We start from the raw sequence: 16,305 nt of genomic DNA, 5'->3' as shown, positions 1-16,305 counted from the left end.
CACAGCCCGGCGGAGCGCGAGTTCGCCATTCCCGCCGCACCGCGCCGCACCCTCCCTCCAGCTCCCCGGCGCGCCCTCAGGCAAGGCCAAGCGCGGCGGGGAACCAGGGAGCGCGGCGCGGTGGGCGGGAACGCCGAACTCGCGCTCCGCTGGGCTGGGCTCCGCCTCCGCCCACCAGCCCTGCTGCTAGGGAGGGGCACAGCCCGGCGGAGCGCGAGTTCGCCGTTCCCGCCCGCCGCGCTGCGCCCTCCCTCCAGCTCCCCGTCGCGCCCTCTGGCAAGGCCAAGCGCGGCGGGGAACCAGAGAGCGCGGCGCGGCGGGCGGGAACGCTGAACTCGCGCTCCGCTGGGCTGGGCTCCGCCTCCGCCTACCAGCCCTGCTGCTAGGGAGGGGCACAGCCCGGCGGAGCGCGAGTTCGCCGTTCCCGCCCACTTTGTGGCCCCTCCCCTTCCGTGAGTAGGGCAGCAAAGTGCTTCCAACTGGTCCTGAACAAAGTCATAGAATGTGCATCTTTGTGACTCTTCTTGCAGAGCATGAAGCTGTTCAGGACATATTGCTGTCCAGTAGCCACCTTTGGCCTTCCCTGTGGGTAGGCTTGTCAGAGCTGTAACCATCAAATTGCTCTGTCTATTTACTTTCTCATTTACCACAATCATGTAGCAAGTACCTCTGTGATCTGCAGACACAATTTTTTCCAATCTTTAGAGGAATTTGTGCTTTGCAGAAAAAACAACCATTCTAAATTCCTCTAGCTCTTTGCTCTGTCAGAAACAGTGTGCAAAAGGAAATGTGCTCTACTCTCGAACTGATGGAGAGAACAAGACTATTCCAAATGTGTGCTTTGTCACACTTGAGGCTTTTCCTGGCATTCCCTTCCCTAATGCAAGATTAAAAAAATATATCTACTGCTTTTTTTATCCAAAGATTAGTTTCATTCTCCCATTCTTTGTTGTGTTGTGAGTGTGTGGTGTTGCACTGAAGTATGTGGCTTTGATTTAGTCCTCACTGTTATTTTTTATTTTATGTTTTTCAGTTTTCAAAAATATGCTGCTGTTTCACTGCACTAATGCCTCGATTATTGAGCACATGTCTGACTTGATTCTTTGTTTCTTCCAAGATTAAGCCAGGAATTGTACTGAGAAAAAAAGCAATACTAATGAAAGTTCCTTATAGGGGTACTTTTGCCTAGGGAGTTTGGGCTGGAGAGTCAATTTTAAGAGCATTGAATGTGGTTTGAGAGGGCATCTGTTCCTACAGTGTATACATGTGTATTTATTTTTGTCTCATTGTCACGTCTACTCAAACAATTGCAGCAGACTTTTGAAGCAGTGCAAAAACCAACTGAATGTGTTTTTGAACAGTGACCAGTGGAATGAATGTACACACTGTGAACAGAAATCCTTCTTTCATAATATCTTCAGCTCTGAGAGGGAAATATTTCCAGCCTTACTTAAAGAGACGTCTTTTCACATCAGGGGCATAATAGCTTGTCCTGTCCAGTGTAAAAAAAAAACCCATACCACCTCCCCCAAGTCAGACGCATGCTCCATAGTCACAGCTCTGCATAGTAACTGAAGGATGGTATGTGTGCACATTTGAGCAACCAGGCTTGGAAACTTGCTCTGATTCCTTTTTCTCCTTCTTTCTCCTCCACTCTAGCCATCCGTGGATTTTCGCCACAGCACAAGATCCGCAGCTTTGAAGAAGCAAGGGGACTGGACCGTGTCAACGAACGCATGCCGCCGCGCAAGGATTCCAAGCACCCCGACGGGCCGGTGAACTTAACCTCTACAAACTCTGCGGAAAAGAACGGGATGGGGAAGAAAGCCCAGTAACAGTTCAGGCGCCGCCCACTCTGTCTCACTAAAGGATCCAAAACTTAATGAATTCTATTTATTTATTATGAAGGGGGAGGGCAAGGGGGGAGGGGAGAAACCAACTTAGCCTGGAGGCACATCCATAATCCAGTTTGCATCCATTCTGTAAGAGAGGTGACCATTTTGTAAGTTTTTAAAATTTTATGTTCAATATATAAGAAGTCATCTTTTTTTAATTTAGGAATGGCTCTAAATACTAGTACATATATAAAGTGTTGTTTTGTACAGATTGCCTGTCCCTGCCAGGAGGGAAGGAGCCTGTGCGTGTGGTTGGGGTGGGGGGGTGGGAGGAAGGGAAGCAGGAACAACCCAGGGCAGCTCTGGGATCTGATTTTATAATGGAACCGTTTCAAGTTATCCTTGTTTTTTAAAAGTGGCAACTTTCATTTGAAAGCAACATTTTTCTCCTCCCAGATTTTGCTGTGTTTCTTCTGCATCTGATGCTCCAGCAGTTGACTTCCATTAAAGGCATGTTGCATAGGGCAATTGGTAAACTTTCTCCTTTTTGGAATCCTGTGTCACAAGGCAAATGTTGACATGTGCAGATCAGCTCCAGGTGAATGACTGGAACTGGAGAAAAAGATCTTCCTAATCCTACCTCTGCCCCTTCAGATGTTGCCATTGATTTCCTTTCAGGAATCCAGTTTCAGCAGAGAAATTAATTCTCTTGGAATAACCCAGTAGGTGGGCTTTGAGTTCACCCAGCTGGTTGCTCATGTTGTTCCATGAACACAACCATATTTCACATCACACAGGTGGGATTTATGTGATTTTCTCTGACAGGAAAATAACCTCCACAGATTGTCATGGACTCATATTCTTAATGTAAAAAGCTGTACAAAATTAATATTTTAGCAGTGAGATACTTTCCCTTCTTCCCACATAATATTCTTCTCCCATGCTGCACTGCAATAGCTCCATGATGTGAGCCCCAGCACAAAATCTTTCTATGATATGCCCCCCAGGAACCTGCTTCATTTCCAATTCATGTGAGGTGTAGGAGGAAAGGTTTTGTGCAGAGTCCTGCACATCAGCAGCACTGCTTCCTTTGTCTTTGTGTATCCTATGTGGGACAAGTAGGAAAACCCACAGTGGTTATAAATGGGTGCTCACTTGGGAGTCTCCCTTGAGGGGGGAATGGGCATAAGCAGATCTGTGAAGGCTCCCCCGTTTGGCTCCTGCATACAACTGGCAAAGCTCTCCTGGGCTGAATATAAAGGGCTTCTTGGTGATCTCAAGGGCACAGCCACAGCATGAGCGGCTGATATTCCAGCCCCTGTAATTCGCGTCAAAGTGATGCTACAGCGTTTTGTGATCAACAGCGTTTTGGATCAAATTTTCACAATCAAAGCATTTCCCATCAACACTGGCTCATGGTTCTGGGAGTGCATAATCCCACTATTTTCTGGTCAACACCAGGCTGTATTCAGCTTAATTCTGCTCAGAATAGACAGTCAGGGGTCACCAAACTTACCGTGCTTCTGGCCAGTGCCTGCAGTGCCAATCGCGCGGCGGGTGAGCGCGCACCCATACGCATGCACACACGCTATTTCCGGCGGACTTCCGGGTTGCAGGAGCACCAAAAATAGCTTGTGCACATGCACACGGACCTCCTCCGACCTGGAAGTGCACCGGAAATGACGTGCATGTGCACAAGCTATTTCTGGTGCTCCTGTGACCTAGAAGTGCGCAGCCGCGTCGCACAGCGCCATGCTTGTAAGAGTGGGCGGTGGCAGTGAGCGGCGGGGGTCGCCGCGGGCCAGATAAATGAGTCCTTTGGGCCATATCCAGCCCCCGGGCCATAATTTGGGGATGCCTGGAATAGACCCATTGAAATTAATGGACCTAAGTTAGTCATGTCCATTAATTTAAGTGGATCTACTCATTGAGTGTGACTAGCCTAGGGTACAACCTCATTGTGCTCCTTTTAAGAGGCAGCATGAGTGAAGAGGCAGGTGGTTTCAGCTTTGTAACAGGAGACACTGCTGCTTCCTGCTTCCTCATTACCCCAAACCTTAAATGTGATGGCCAAGAGTAGCTATATGTGGAAAGGGTGTTTGCAAGGAGGCACAGGCCACTATAACACATGTTAGGGAGCTTCAGGGTGCCCGCCTGCCTCCACAACTTTGTGTTTATTGTGGAAAATTCTGGCATACTTGTGGCAAGCACATTTGCCATGTAAAATATGCAGTTCCCAAGTTTGCATCTGGAAAACCTAAACCTGTAACTTTTGCAAAGGGAAGGAGACCTTTGGGCAGATCCCTTAGCACTTCTCTTGAAGTATAATGATAACATGATTGATTGTTTGACAGAATGCGTCAGTCTTGTTCTCTGCCAAGTGTTGTAAAAACCACTAAGGGCTCCACAAAGGTGTGCAAAATGTTTACTGCAAGCTGAAATAGGTGACCTGTGAGTATAGGAGTAATGTACTGCGCCCGTTTTGTAATGAAAGCAGTATGTTTCCTCATACTGCCAGAAAGGAAGTCACAGGCAGGTAGGCTTTACAGGTTGGTGAGAGGGACAAATCTTAAGAGAGAAGATGCAATCCATTTGGCTCTTTTTAAGTGTGAGTGAATAGCCAAATTATATTGCATGGAGAAACTTCTGTAGAACTGAGTGGGGTTTTTGAGGAGAAACTGTTTAGCCAGCAGCTTGAACCTGAGGTCTTCATTCTTTGAGGGATATTTGTTCAAGACAGAGTTGGAAGCAAGGGGATTGTGTTATAATGTGCCAAAGAATAGCAACCAAACAGATGTGCTTGGAAGAAGGGATCCCTGTGTGTAGAATTGAGCCTGGTTGTTTTTTTAATCCTGACTTGGATGGAAGCCAGGTATCGGTGGCAACTGTATTATTATTATTTAAGCCAAACTTGGTACAGTAATTCATTGGAAAGTGGTGCAGATACCTTCCCCCTGGAGTTCAAGCATTACCCTTCCTGGCACTGTTTGGGGTATGTTGGAAGCAGTCTTCCACAGGGCCATTCTTTCTTCCACCCTCTTGTACCTTAGTGACTTAAGCAAATGGTACAATCAGACATTATAGAGGTGTTGCATAAAAAGGATGCCTCTTAATCACAGTGCTGCTATCTTTTTCACTTTGAACATAGGCCAGGGGTCCCCAAACTTATGGCACTTCGGGCCGGTGCCTGCAGCACCGATGCCGCGGCGGGCCGGAGGGTGGGGGAGCGCATGGGAGTGTGCGCCCATATGCATGCGCACACACTATTTCTGGCACACCTCCGGGTCGCAGGAGCCCCGGAAATAGCTTGTGTGCATGCGCATGGGCCTCCTCCCACCCGGAAGTGTGCCGGAAATGACGCTTGCGCATGCACACGAGCTATTTCCAGTGCTCTGTGACCCGGAAGTGGGCAGCCACACCAGTAAGAGCGGGCAACGGCAGCAGGTGGTGGGCCGGATAAATGAGCCCTTCGGGCTGTATCCGGCCCCCAGGCCATAGTCTGGGGATGCCTGACATAGGCTTTCTCTGTTCATAATTATCTCACATCTTGGTTGAGAATTATGAAACGGCTTTGTTTGCATTTTGGAGCAGATGCAACTTTGGGATTATGTACTCATGACTCTCCTTTTTACATTAATGGGTGTTTTGAAACTGCAAACATTTGTTCCCCTTGAGGATGAAGGAATTCTATTTATGTTAAAGCTATGCACACCTCTTATGGCTTCTGTTGGAGAAAACCATGGCACTTACTCTTTCAGAACAACACTGATAGCAATCTCTTCTAGAGAGATCTCATGTTTGCTACTTTGGTAGGATGCAGACAATCTGGCTTTAAGTGGAATGTCTTCAGTTTAAGAACTGCAAATTCTTACAATTCAAACAGAGTCAAGGGAGTTAACACCTTTGCATCTACCTGCCTTGACATGGTTGTTGCTGCTGCTGCTGCTTCTGGCTGCTCTCATGATGATCCCAGGAACTTCCACCCATGTGGTTAGGCTTCCTTGCATGTGTGCATAACATGCAATCTTCCAAGCGAGGTGGGCATTACCTGTTGAGTGAATATGCAAGCAAGCCCAGCTATGTGAGCAGAAGTCTCTATATATATAGCCCAGGGAGCCACGTGGAAGGCATTGCTAGGGGCTCTGGTGTCACAGGACAATTTCTGGGCCCTTTGGTGTAGCAAGAATAAAGCTTGGCTAGCACAATCCTATCTCTCTCTCTCTCTTGGAGTTGGGAAGATAACAGCCATCATGCTTCTCCTATTCATCAGCTTTGGAGTTGGGAAGATAACAGCCATCATGCTTTCCCATTCATCAGCTTTTGGAAGTTTAAATTCATGGCAACAAAGTACATGGCCCCTCTTCACTCACTAGACACAGTTGAAATGTTGCACTTGGACTGCTGATTTGTTAAAGTGAGAAATATTTGGGCCCTTCTCTTGGCTGATTCTTGCAAAATAGCCAGGTATTTCCTTCCTCCACCACCTCCTGCATCTCTTTGTTCCCTGTTTTGCTTTTTCTCCTCTCAGGTGAAATATGTTCATTTGGTGCCCCTTATGCCCCCAGATTCCATTTGCTTGCCAAGGAAAGGGAGGCTGCTGAAACAGCCAGGCTGGGCAACTGTCCCAAGGAGGGACAGCTCTGAGGCAGGAGGGCCCACTTGGGGTCTTTCATGTTCCTTCAGGGTTGCTTTGACACCCAAAGAAAAATGTATTCCATGTTCCATGTACAAAGACATTGCTGGCTGTCAGGCCAAGCCTATGCTCTGGTTGCCAAGGGAAGGCTGGCTCTGGGGCCTCTTTGTTTCCTCCTCACAGAGTGGGTGTTAATTACACCCCGCCCCCCCATTAGCTCATCCTCCTTCTGTAACATGCTCTCAGCTAGCTTCCCCATGTTTTCATGGAAAGAGTGAGCTAAATTCCTGGTACCCTGAAGACACAGTCAGGCACAGTGTCTTGGGTGCTGTAGTCCACCCTTTCTCCCCTGGAGATCCTTGCTGCCTGTGTTAGCAAACTAGAGTTTGAAATGCAGTGTGGAAAGCAGCACTGAAGCCTTACTCTCTCTCCTCTGACTTGGGAAAGAGAGCTGCCAGCCAAGGCTACTACCCCTTTCTGGCATGGACGTAAAGCCCAGTGCCAAGGAGACATTCCTTGATCTCAGCCAGGGCTCCCTCTTAACCAAAAATGTGAAGTTGATAAGAACCCAGATGAAAACCATAATAAACACTGGAGACCTACTTAAACCTTAAACCAAATATTCTTGGGCCCCAGCTCCCATCAGCCCATGGTAAGGAATGATAGGGCTTTAAAAATCCTAACATCGCCAGGAGAGGCACAGGTTCTTCACCCCTGCCTTGAACTATGGTTCCGGACTATGCATGTGATGTGGCAGGTGGCTGGGAGGTGGGGAATGTTGCACCCGCAGCACCCTTGGAGGTATCCGTGGTCAGATGACAACCTAAGAAGCCATACTCTGAAAGGAGCAACCATTAGCCACATGAAAAAGTGACATCCCAGGAGGCAATTCCAGCTGCCCTGTGCTATAGCTTTAAATGGGGGAGGGGGGATTACTGACCAGAGCAGTGGTAGGTTGTGGGGGGGGGGCTTAGATATGAGATGGCCCTCTCTAATTCCCCCCACACCCAAGTACTGGGGAAATGCTCCTGGGCCAGCTGTCCAATCCAGCAGCGATTCTGTCTTAGAGCCACAAATGCCTCGAGAGGCCTTGCCTCTACTCATCATCCCACCCATTCTCCACTATGCTGTCGTCCTTGTTGTTTTGCTTTTTAATTCCAGGGACTATCATGAGCAACGAAAGCAGAAAAAGAAACATTTTAAAAGCCAAGAAAGCCCGCCAGCCATGGGACTCCAGTGTATTAAAGGCTGTGTGTGCTACCCCCTTACTATGAGGTTGCCTATAAGCACCCTTTTTTAAAAAAATAAAAATTGTCTTGCATGGTTTGAAAAAGCAAGAAAAAGCAAGTTGCATGTAACAAGGAGGGGATTCAACAGTGGGTCTTCCAAACTTCAGGACAAAGGTGCTTTCACCTCATTGAAGAGAACCTGCCCTGTCATGGTGCCACAGCCTGCTTGCCCCTCCCCAGTTTAGCTAATCTTGATTCTGCTGCCGGAGCCTCATGCCAGCTTGGCACCATCCCAGAAAAGGTGGAATCACAAACCCCAGGAAAGGTGTGGGTGAGGACTGAGGTTCTTGATTCTGAAGTCGTGTTTGCCCATTGTCTGGAGGCTGACTCCTTTCTGTTCTTGCTCTTTTTTTAGTTACATTTAAAGAAGAATGGTGAAAAATGTTATTTATTGGCTGAAATTATTTAATATAATTTCTCTTTTGTGAACAAGGAATGAATTGGTTAGAACTGTCTTACTGTAAATTGGAAAGTCATCTTTAAGGGGGGGGGAGTTAAAAATTAAATGACAGTTGTTTGGCTCTGGTGTCCTTTTTGGGAGTTCTTGAGTGGCAGCTCACTTCAGACATTTGCAAAGAAGGCTCTGAACCCCTTTTACATTTCTGACTTCTGCAGGGGTAGCAGGAATATCCTTTGATGGTACATGGCAGACTGCATTTACTGCCTTGTTTTGAAGTTCTCTTTGTCGAGGTCACATGGTTAAAGTAGTAGTGGACCAGTTGAGAAATGAGGCCATAATTACCCAAACATAGTAAGTTCTACGCTCAGTCAACTTTGTAAAAATGGCAAATGCAGTTGGCACACCTGCTGAATAGATACCAAAACCACAGCTGGGTTTGTTTTGATGTCTTATCAATGGAACACCCTTGCAAGAATTAGTAGGAACTCAGTACAAACCATGGACCCAGGTGGCGCTGTGGTTAAACCACTGAGCCTAGGGCTTGCTGATCAGAAGGTCGGCGGTTCGAATCCCTGTGACGGGGTGAGCTCCCGTTACTTGGTCCCAGCTCCTGCCAACCTAGCAGTTCGAAAGCACATCAAAATGCAAGTAGATAAATAGGAACCGCTACAGCGGGAAGGTAAACGGCGTTTCCATGTGCTGCTCTGGTTTGCCAGAAGCGGCTTTGTCATGCTGGCCACATGACCTGGAAGCTATACGCCGGCTCCCTCGGCCAATAATGCGAGATGAGCGCGCAACCCCAGAGTCGGTCACGACTGGACCTAATGGTCAGGGGTCCCTTTACCTTTACAGTACAAACCATGCTAAATTGATTCCCTTCTCCTCCCTCAAGACAAAGTCTACACCAGTCAGGGCTGAAAGGTGGATAGCAAATAGAATGTCTGGATGCAGCAGAAAGCTTCCTTCTCGCCTGGGTGCCCATCTTTATGTTGATTTCTCTGCTGAAGAATGCCTGTGCATTGCAAAGTGTTCTGGGGTGTAATTCCAAGGGGTGCTGGCCTCACCACAGTCCTGTACAAATTAAAGTTGGTGTCCTATGCATGTCTTTTGAGAATGTGTCTGGGTTTCACAAATTGCCCACAATTATTGTGAAAGGGTCACCATTTTACTATTATTATTTTTTCTTCTCATTGTGCCAGGAGTGCCAAACTGCCTTGGTTCAGCCCTGCTGGCCAGTAGAAGAGAATAAGCTTGATTGGCAGGCTTGAGAAGTAAAATGGTGGTAATTGGTTAGGCCTGGGGTGGAGGTGAGAGCAGGTTAAAGGGTGAGACCTCTGACTTTTTAATGGATATTCATTTTAGATGAGACAGTTTTTTTCTTTTCTTTTCTTTTTAAGTAGCTGGGGATGGGGAATGGAAACTGAGCTTGACAGCTGTAGGCTTATGTCTTGGATAAGGATTATCTCCATCTTCTAGAAGTGGACAGCAATGGACTGTCTGATTTGCTCTGTTGTTTCCTGGACTAATGACTGCATCTGAAACTATATATCCCAGAGAAGTAGCCAGTTTAGGCTGCTGCTGCTGCTACTGCAAAAGATGCCTTTGAGGATGCTGCATTTCTCACCATCCAACCTCACCAATTCCTAAGAAGTTCCATGCTGCAGGTTGTCGACTGCTCTTGCAACTGTTTCTCAAGTGTTCCTGTCTGAAACCACAATTCAAATTCATTGCAGGGCTCCATAAAGACTAGGCCATAGTCTAAGCTCTGAGCAAACATGGATGAATGCTCAGTAAACGAGCCCCAAGAAGAGGGAGGGAGGCTGAGTTGTTCTTGAAGAGCACTGCATGGTTAATTCACTGCCTGAAGGCAGCGGATGCCTTTGGAGCCCCCAGCAGCAATACTAAAATATCACCAGCAGGTGGCAGTGATGCCTTGAAGATGAAGTGTGAAATGAGTGCAATTAAGGAAACAGAAAACAGAACAGGTGAGAGAAGGAAAGCCACTACCTGTTGGGCTGGGCTGGGCTACATGCTCAAAAAGGCAAACCCATCATAGAATCGGAGAGTTGGAAGGGACCCCAACGGTCATCAACCTGCAATGCAGGCGGCCCATATGGGGATTAAACCCACAACCTTGGTGTTATCAGTACCACACACTAACCAACTGAGCTAACTGTCCATTAGAATCAGAGTTGGAAGAGACCCCAAGGGCCATCCAGTCCAACCCCCTGCCAAGCAGGAACAAGCATTCTGGCAGTGCTTCTCAAAACAAAGGTAAGACTTCTTCTTAGGCCACCCAACCTGAGTGCTGGGCGCTTTTGCTTCTGAATCATAGATGCTGAGTAGCAGGGGGGCCAGAGCCCCTCACCAATATTTCTGATGAAATGGATGAGCACCCTCAAAGTCCCACAGGGCGTCCACACAACATGTCAGCATGCCCTGCAACATGCACAAGTGGCGTCAGCTCACCGTGGGGCATGCTGATGTCATGTGGGCATACTGGGGTGTGTGCTGAAGTTGCATGGCTCTGGGCCCCCTCAATTGTATTCTTAATAGTATAAAACGGTGGTGGTGGTGTTATCCCTAGGGAGACAATGGAGGAGTGTGTCATTCAGGATGAAGTCTAACTATTGGAAGGAGACAAGTTTTGTTGCACCTGGGACGACTCCTCCCAGCAGTCATCCCTGCTCTGGAGACACGTCCTGATTGCCTGTCTCCAGGAATTGCAGTTGTCTGCAGGGGATTCCCACAAAGCGCATTGATGCTGAGCTGGACAAGCATATTGGCTAGGCAGCTACAGCAATGGCTGGCCTCTCCAAAAGGATATGGGAGAATGGGATGCTAGGTCTAATACCAAAAAGGAGTTCTGCCAGGCATGCATGATGGGCATGCTGTTTTGTGGAAGTGAGGCATGGGCAACTTACAACCATCAGGCGTGACGCCCCAGTTCCTTCCACATGTGCTGTCTCAGAAAGATTTTGGGTATCACATGGCAGGACAGAGAACATGAAACTGCCATTTTAAAAGGTTTTGTTGAAATATTTATATTGGACCATTCACTTCAAAGTGGGGGAATGGTGTTGGCATGGCAGGCCTGCAGAGGAAGATGTGGGAGAGCAGCACGACATGCCCTTGGTGAGGGCGCAGTGCTTTTTTTGGGGGGGGGGTTGCCTCAAGTGGCAAAATGGCCCAGCACTGGAAAGAGGGATGTTAGGATTATTCTTTTTGACACTTAATTGTTTTTTAAAAATCAAACTCCACACTTGTATACAGGTTTTTTAGCAATGAAGCAGCTTGGTCTGGGACTACTGAGAATACCATTGTATTATGGAACACCCTTGTTAAATACAGAGGGTTCTCACTGGCTCTCTGTACATGCCCATTCCCTTTATTTATGAGGCCCCTAGTTCCTAATTAATTTTCTTGCACTATACCTCATAAACTCCTTTTCTACCCATTGACTCCAGGACCAGGGGGGCAACACTGACCACTTTGGGAGACCCTCTTTAGAGTGTAGCCTAGAATGGGGTGACCAATGTGTGCCTCAGAAGCTTTCTCTGGTATGAGCAGAGCCTCTGAGCCCACCCCTCTTGCTTACTGCCCCCTTTCTCACGAGGAGGTGAGGTTAGTCACCTTATTTCCTCATCAAGAAGTAGAGGGAGCTGAAGGAATAAGAAGAGCAGCTTTCCTTCTGCTACTTTCAGTTTTATGCGCTTTTTAAGGCTCTGTGCAGCATCTGAGCAGCTGTGAAGGGAAAGTGGAGAGGCTGGGAGAGGAAGGGGGGCAGTCTAGGAGATGGCCGTGGGGTGCCAGCAAAAAAGAGTCTGTGTGCCCATGCATGTGCGTGCGTGCGTGCGTGCGTGCGCACACACACACACACACACACACCTACATCTGATCCAGTGAAATAAATACTCCTTAACCTGCCTACTCTTCTTTAAAAAAAAAAACAGATTACACATTATATCTATCTCCTTCAAATTAACTGTAAACAATGACAGATCCTGTGCTTTCTTGCATGGCTGTGGTGTAAAAGCAGAGGTCCCAGACATGGATCCTTATTGATCCTCTAAACCTTTACAACAGATTCCCTCACAACCACCATCAAATCATAGGTCATTCCTGAGCCCACAGGTGTGTTCTGTGATTTATTGGAGGTTTTCTTGTCATTGCCGGGACAAAAATCTTAAAGGTTAAAGTGGATCCTTTATGTGGATCCATGTTTTTCTGCTGCTGGCAAGTGCTGCCTCTAGGATGCCCCCTCCTTGCAGTCTACCAAGGTAAGTTTTAATTTTATTGGGTGTGGGGTGTAAAAATCATACACATTCAAACAGATTCTTTTTAATTCTATGGGATCTGACTTTTACCCAGATTCCATGGTTAAGAAATGAATATTGGGGGCTTCTCCCCTTCCCTGGGGGAAGGAAGTCACCCGAGGTGAGCTCACTTAAAACTAAAAACCTCCCCAGGGTCCAAAAAAGAATTGCCCCCCCCCCCTGCATATTGCAATGGAATGCTGACATTTTCTCATGGAAGCTCAGGGAGTTCTTCCACAGAAACTCCTGGACTTTTCAAGGAGACAGTTTGAGAAATCCTAGTTTATCACCAAGCTGCAGAGAGTTCCCCCCTTCTGATGACACACATTCTCCTTGCATCCCTGGGAAGCCTTTCTGAGGCCCTCACAAAGGCAAAGCTTAACCCTGGAACTGTTCCTGGCCAGAAGGCTTGACTAGCCAGCTTTTGTTATGCAAAGCCCTTTCCTTTTTCTGCCTGTATTTGGATCAGCCTTACCTAATTGATGCTGGCCTGGTTGGCAGCTTGTGCTTCAGACACAAAGGCTAAAGTCCATGTGAGTCATATTGCAAGTTCTAGGAAGCAAGCAGAAAACAAAAGGTTGCTGTGCCAGTGGAAGGAGGCTGGGATCTGCTTACAAGGTGGATGAAATGAGGACACCACCGTCCACTGAGGCTGCTACGCTGCAGGTTTCCTATTAATTTCAATGGGCCTTGCATCGGAAAGCTCCCCAGTGGATTTTCCTATGTTAAACAGCAATTTCTATTTTTCAGCCCGACCAAAAAACGAAAACGAAAACCTTTAGCCCAAAGGTTATGGCAAGTTTTGGGATAGAAGAGTAACATCTAACTCCTTCTTAACCTCTGTGCTTGAAGACCCTATTTCATCCAGATGGTACAGAGCAATTCAAGACAAAATCCGTAGTTTGGGCATTGCCCTTGAGAGCCTCAAAGTATGTGACGAAAACCACACATTCCAATTAATCAATCCAGCGGCACTATAACCTCAAAAGACAGCGCTTGTTATCTCATACTCTGAGATCTTGTTCTCTGGAGGCCTTAGGTATCACAACATCCTACGGAACCTGTGCCAATTATGAAGGATCTACTACTCCCTTCCCATCGAAGAGTCTTTATGGTTGTGAGACTAAATGCTTTCCCCTTGCAGTGACCGAAGGCAGATTCCCACACGTTACATTTCAAGCCCGTTTATGTACCTGCAATCAAGAAGTACCTGATTCAATGGACCACCTTCTCTTCGATTGCCCTTTACACAACAGACCTCGCCAACTAATGCTGAGCAAAATGTTGGACCTCCAGCCCACAACTTCAGGAAGAAGCCAAATAAGGTTTCTCCTGGCAGATCAGGACAGAGATATTACTGCCTTGGTAGCTTCCTTTTTAGCCACAATTTTACCCGACAGGGTTCCCAACGAACTATCCTTTCGGGAAATAGACAGGCCATAGCAGAATATCCAAATGCACCCAACCACAGTGTGACCTTATAACCCTTGATAGCTCCACCCTTGTCTTTTTAATTATTTCAGTTACTTGAAATGTTTTATACTGCAATTTCTATTTTTCAACCTGACCAAAAAACCGAAAAGGAAACCTTTGGCCCAAAGGATATGGCAGGTTTTGGGTGCTTCATTGAGTCATCTCTTTAGGGGTGCAGACTCAAAGGGAATTAAAGTGGTTTATTTAACCCCTTAATTCAAGTCACATCTGCACCCTACATTTAAAGCACCCTGATACCACTTTAACAGTCATAGCATCTCCCCCAAAGGATCCTGGGAAATGCAGTTTGTTAAGGGTGCTGGAAATTGTAGCTCTGTGTGAGGAGGGGTCTCTAACAACTCTCAGCATTCTTAAGGGGTGCCCAAAAGGGGACAAACCTTGGTGCCAGTTGGGGAGCCTGGTGCCACAGATGCCGTGCCGTAAGGAGGGCATTGGACCAGCCAGCATATTATCCTTTCGACCGTCAGCCAGAATTGGGAGGATGTAGTGCCCCAGAACCTTTTAATGAGGGTGAAAGAGGAGAGCGCAAAATATGGTCTGAAGCTCAACATCAAAAAAACCAAGATCATGGCCACTGGTCCCATCACCTCCTGGCAAATAGAAGGGGAAGAAATGGAGGCAGTGAGAGATTTTACCTTCTTGGGCTCCTTGATCACTGCAGATGGTGACAGCAGTCACGAAATTAAAAGACGCCTGCTTCTTGGGAGAAAAGCAATGACAAACCTAGACAGCATCTTAAAAAGCAGAGACATCACCTTGCCGACAAAGGTCCGTATAGTTAAAGCTATGGTTTTCCCAGTAGTGATGTATGGAAGTGAGAGTTGGACCATAAAGAAGGCTGATCGCCGAAGAATTGATGCTTTTGAATTATGGTGCTGGAGGAGACTCTTGAGAGTCCCATGGACTGCAAGAAGATCAAACCTATCCATTCTTAAGGAAATCAGCCCTGAGTGCTCCCTGGAAGGACGGATCGTGAAGCTGAGGCTCCAATACTTTGGCCACCTCATGAGAAGAGAAGAATCCTTGGAAAAGACCCTGATGTTGGGAAAGATTGAGGGCACTAGGAGAAGGGGACGACAGAGGACAAGATGGTTGGATAGTGTTCTCGAAGCTACGAACATGAGTTTGACCAAACTGCGGGAGGCAGTGCAAGACAGGAGTGCCTGGCGTGCTATGGTCCATGGGGTCACGAAGAGTCGGACACGACTAAACGACTAAACAACAACAAGTGCCCCAGAAGCTTTCTTCTTGTGATGAGCCTGCACACAAAGGTGGTGGCTGCATTTGTAACAAAGAGCAGCAAAGTTGCCGCTGGCGGTGGTGACTGACAGTTCACCATCTCCTTAGGCTCCCTTCCATGCAGCCACTGCAGCCCTAATCCTGCATACTGGCAGCATGAGAGAGTGGTGCAAGGCACCAGATTTCATAGCATGCTTGGACAGGTCCCAGATGGGCAAAGGGGGCATTCCCTTCATGAAAGCAAGGCACTCTATGTGTGCTCAGGGGCCCTTTTAAAAAGAAATATGGGGAGGGCGACGACTGCAGGTGCCTCAAGGCACTAGAATGCTCATGGGCAAAAGGTGACAACTAGGACAGGGAAGAGGCTGAGTGCATGTTGCCTTCTCTGCAGAAGAAACGCTCTTTCCTACGGCCTGGTTACAGAGATCAGCTTTGTTCTTCAACCTGTTCAGTCTAGTTCCCAAACCTGCTGTGGGCTTTTCAGCTAAAAGGTTAAGCAAACACTCCTGGCAGCTCCCTGCTTCTTTTGTTGGCCTAGCTCACTGCCAGGCAGCCTTCTCATCTTACCCTTGCAGTTTTGCTTCCTTTTTCTTCCAAGAACTGTTTGTTTCCTTACCTTCCACCTTCCACCCCCCCCCCCGGCTCTGAAGGGTGACCCTCCAATGCAAACACCTTCATGGCTAAAAGGGAGCCAGTCTCTGTTTGCTCTTCCATGTCACTTTCCCCTATATCTTTTGCAACAGGAAATGCAAGCCTGGCCTTGGCCTTGGCCTTGGCATCCCCCCACCACAAAATGGTCTCTGCTCTTGCTCAAAGTTGCCATGAGCACACAGAAGCCTGGGGCCTGCCAGAATGGAGGGAAGCCTGGCTGTGGGCACAGTGTGCATTTCAGGGGCATTTAAAGCTCCTCCCTTCCCCTTCCCACTCCCTCCCTTCCTGCACTGCAGGGGGTTGGCCCTTGAGGTCCCTTCCAGGGCTACAATTCTATGATTAAACAATCCTGGGAACTCTAGTTTACCACTCACAAAGCTACAGTTCCCAGGATTCATGAATGCATTAAATGTATGGTGTGTACACAACCTGAGGCTCACTCAAAGTA

General features: G+C 47.6%; 1 protein-coding gene across 5 annotated transcripts in view; it reads left to right on the top strand.

Moving 5' to 3' along the window:
* The window catches only part of PPP3CC (protein phosphatase 3 catalytic subunit gamma), an 81,637-nt gene extending 73,354 nt beyond the window's left edge, over positions 1 to 8,283 (top strand). For all 5 annotated transcript variants that reach the window (XM_035139709.2, XM_035139706.2, XM_060268301.1 and 2 more), the window contains one exon: positions 1,660 to 8,283. In XM_035139709.2, coding sequence (XP_034995600.1) covers positions 1,660 to 1,835 — 176 coding nt within the window. In that variant the 3' untranslated portion in view covers positions 1,836 to 8,283. The remainder of the gene's footprint in view (positions 1 to 1,659) is intronic.
* The last annotated feature ends 8,022 nt before the right edge of the window (positions 8,284 to 16,305 follow it).

Source organism: Zootoca vivipara, chromosome 15 (assembly GCF_963506605.1).
Source record: "Zootoca vivipara chromosome 15, rZooViv1.1, whole genome shotgun sequence".
NCBI lineage: Eukaryota > Metazoa > Chordata > Lepidosauria > Squamata > Lacertidae > Zootoca > Zootoca vivipara.
This window is presented reverse-complemented; position numbering and strand designations above follow the sequence as displayed.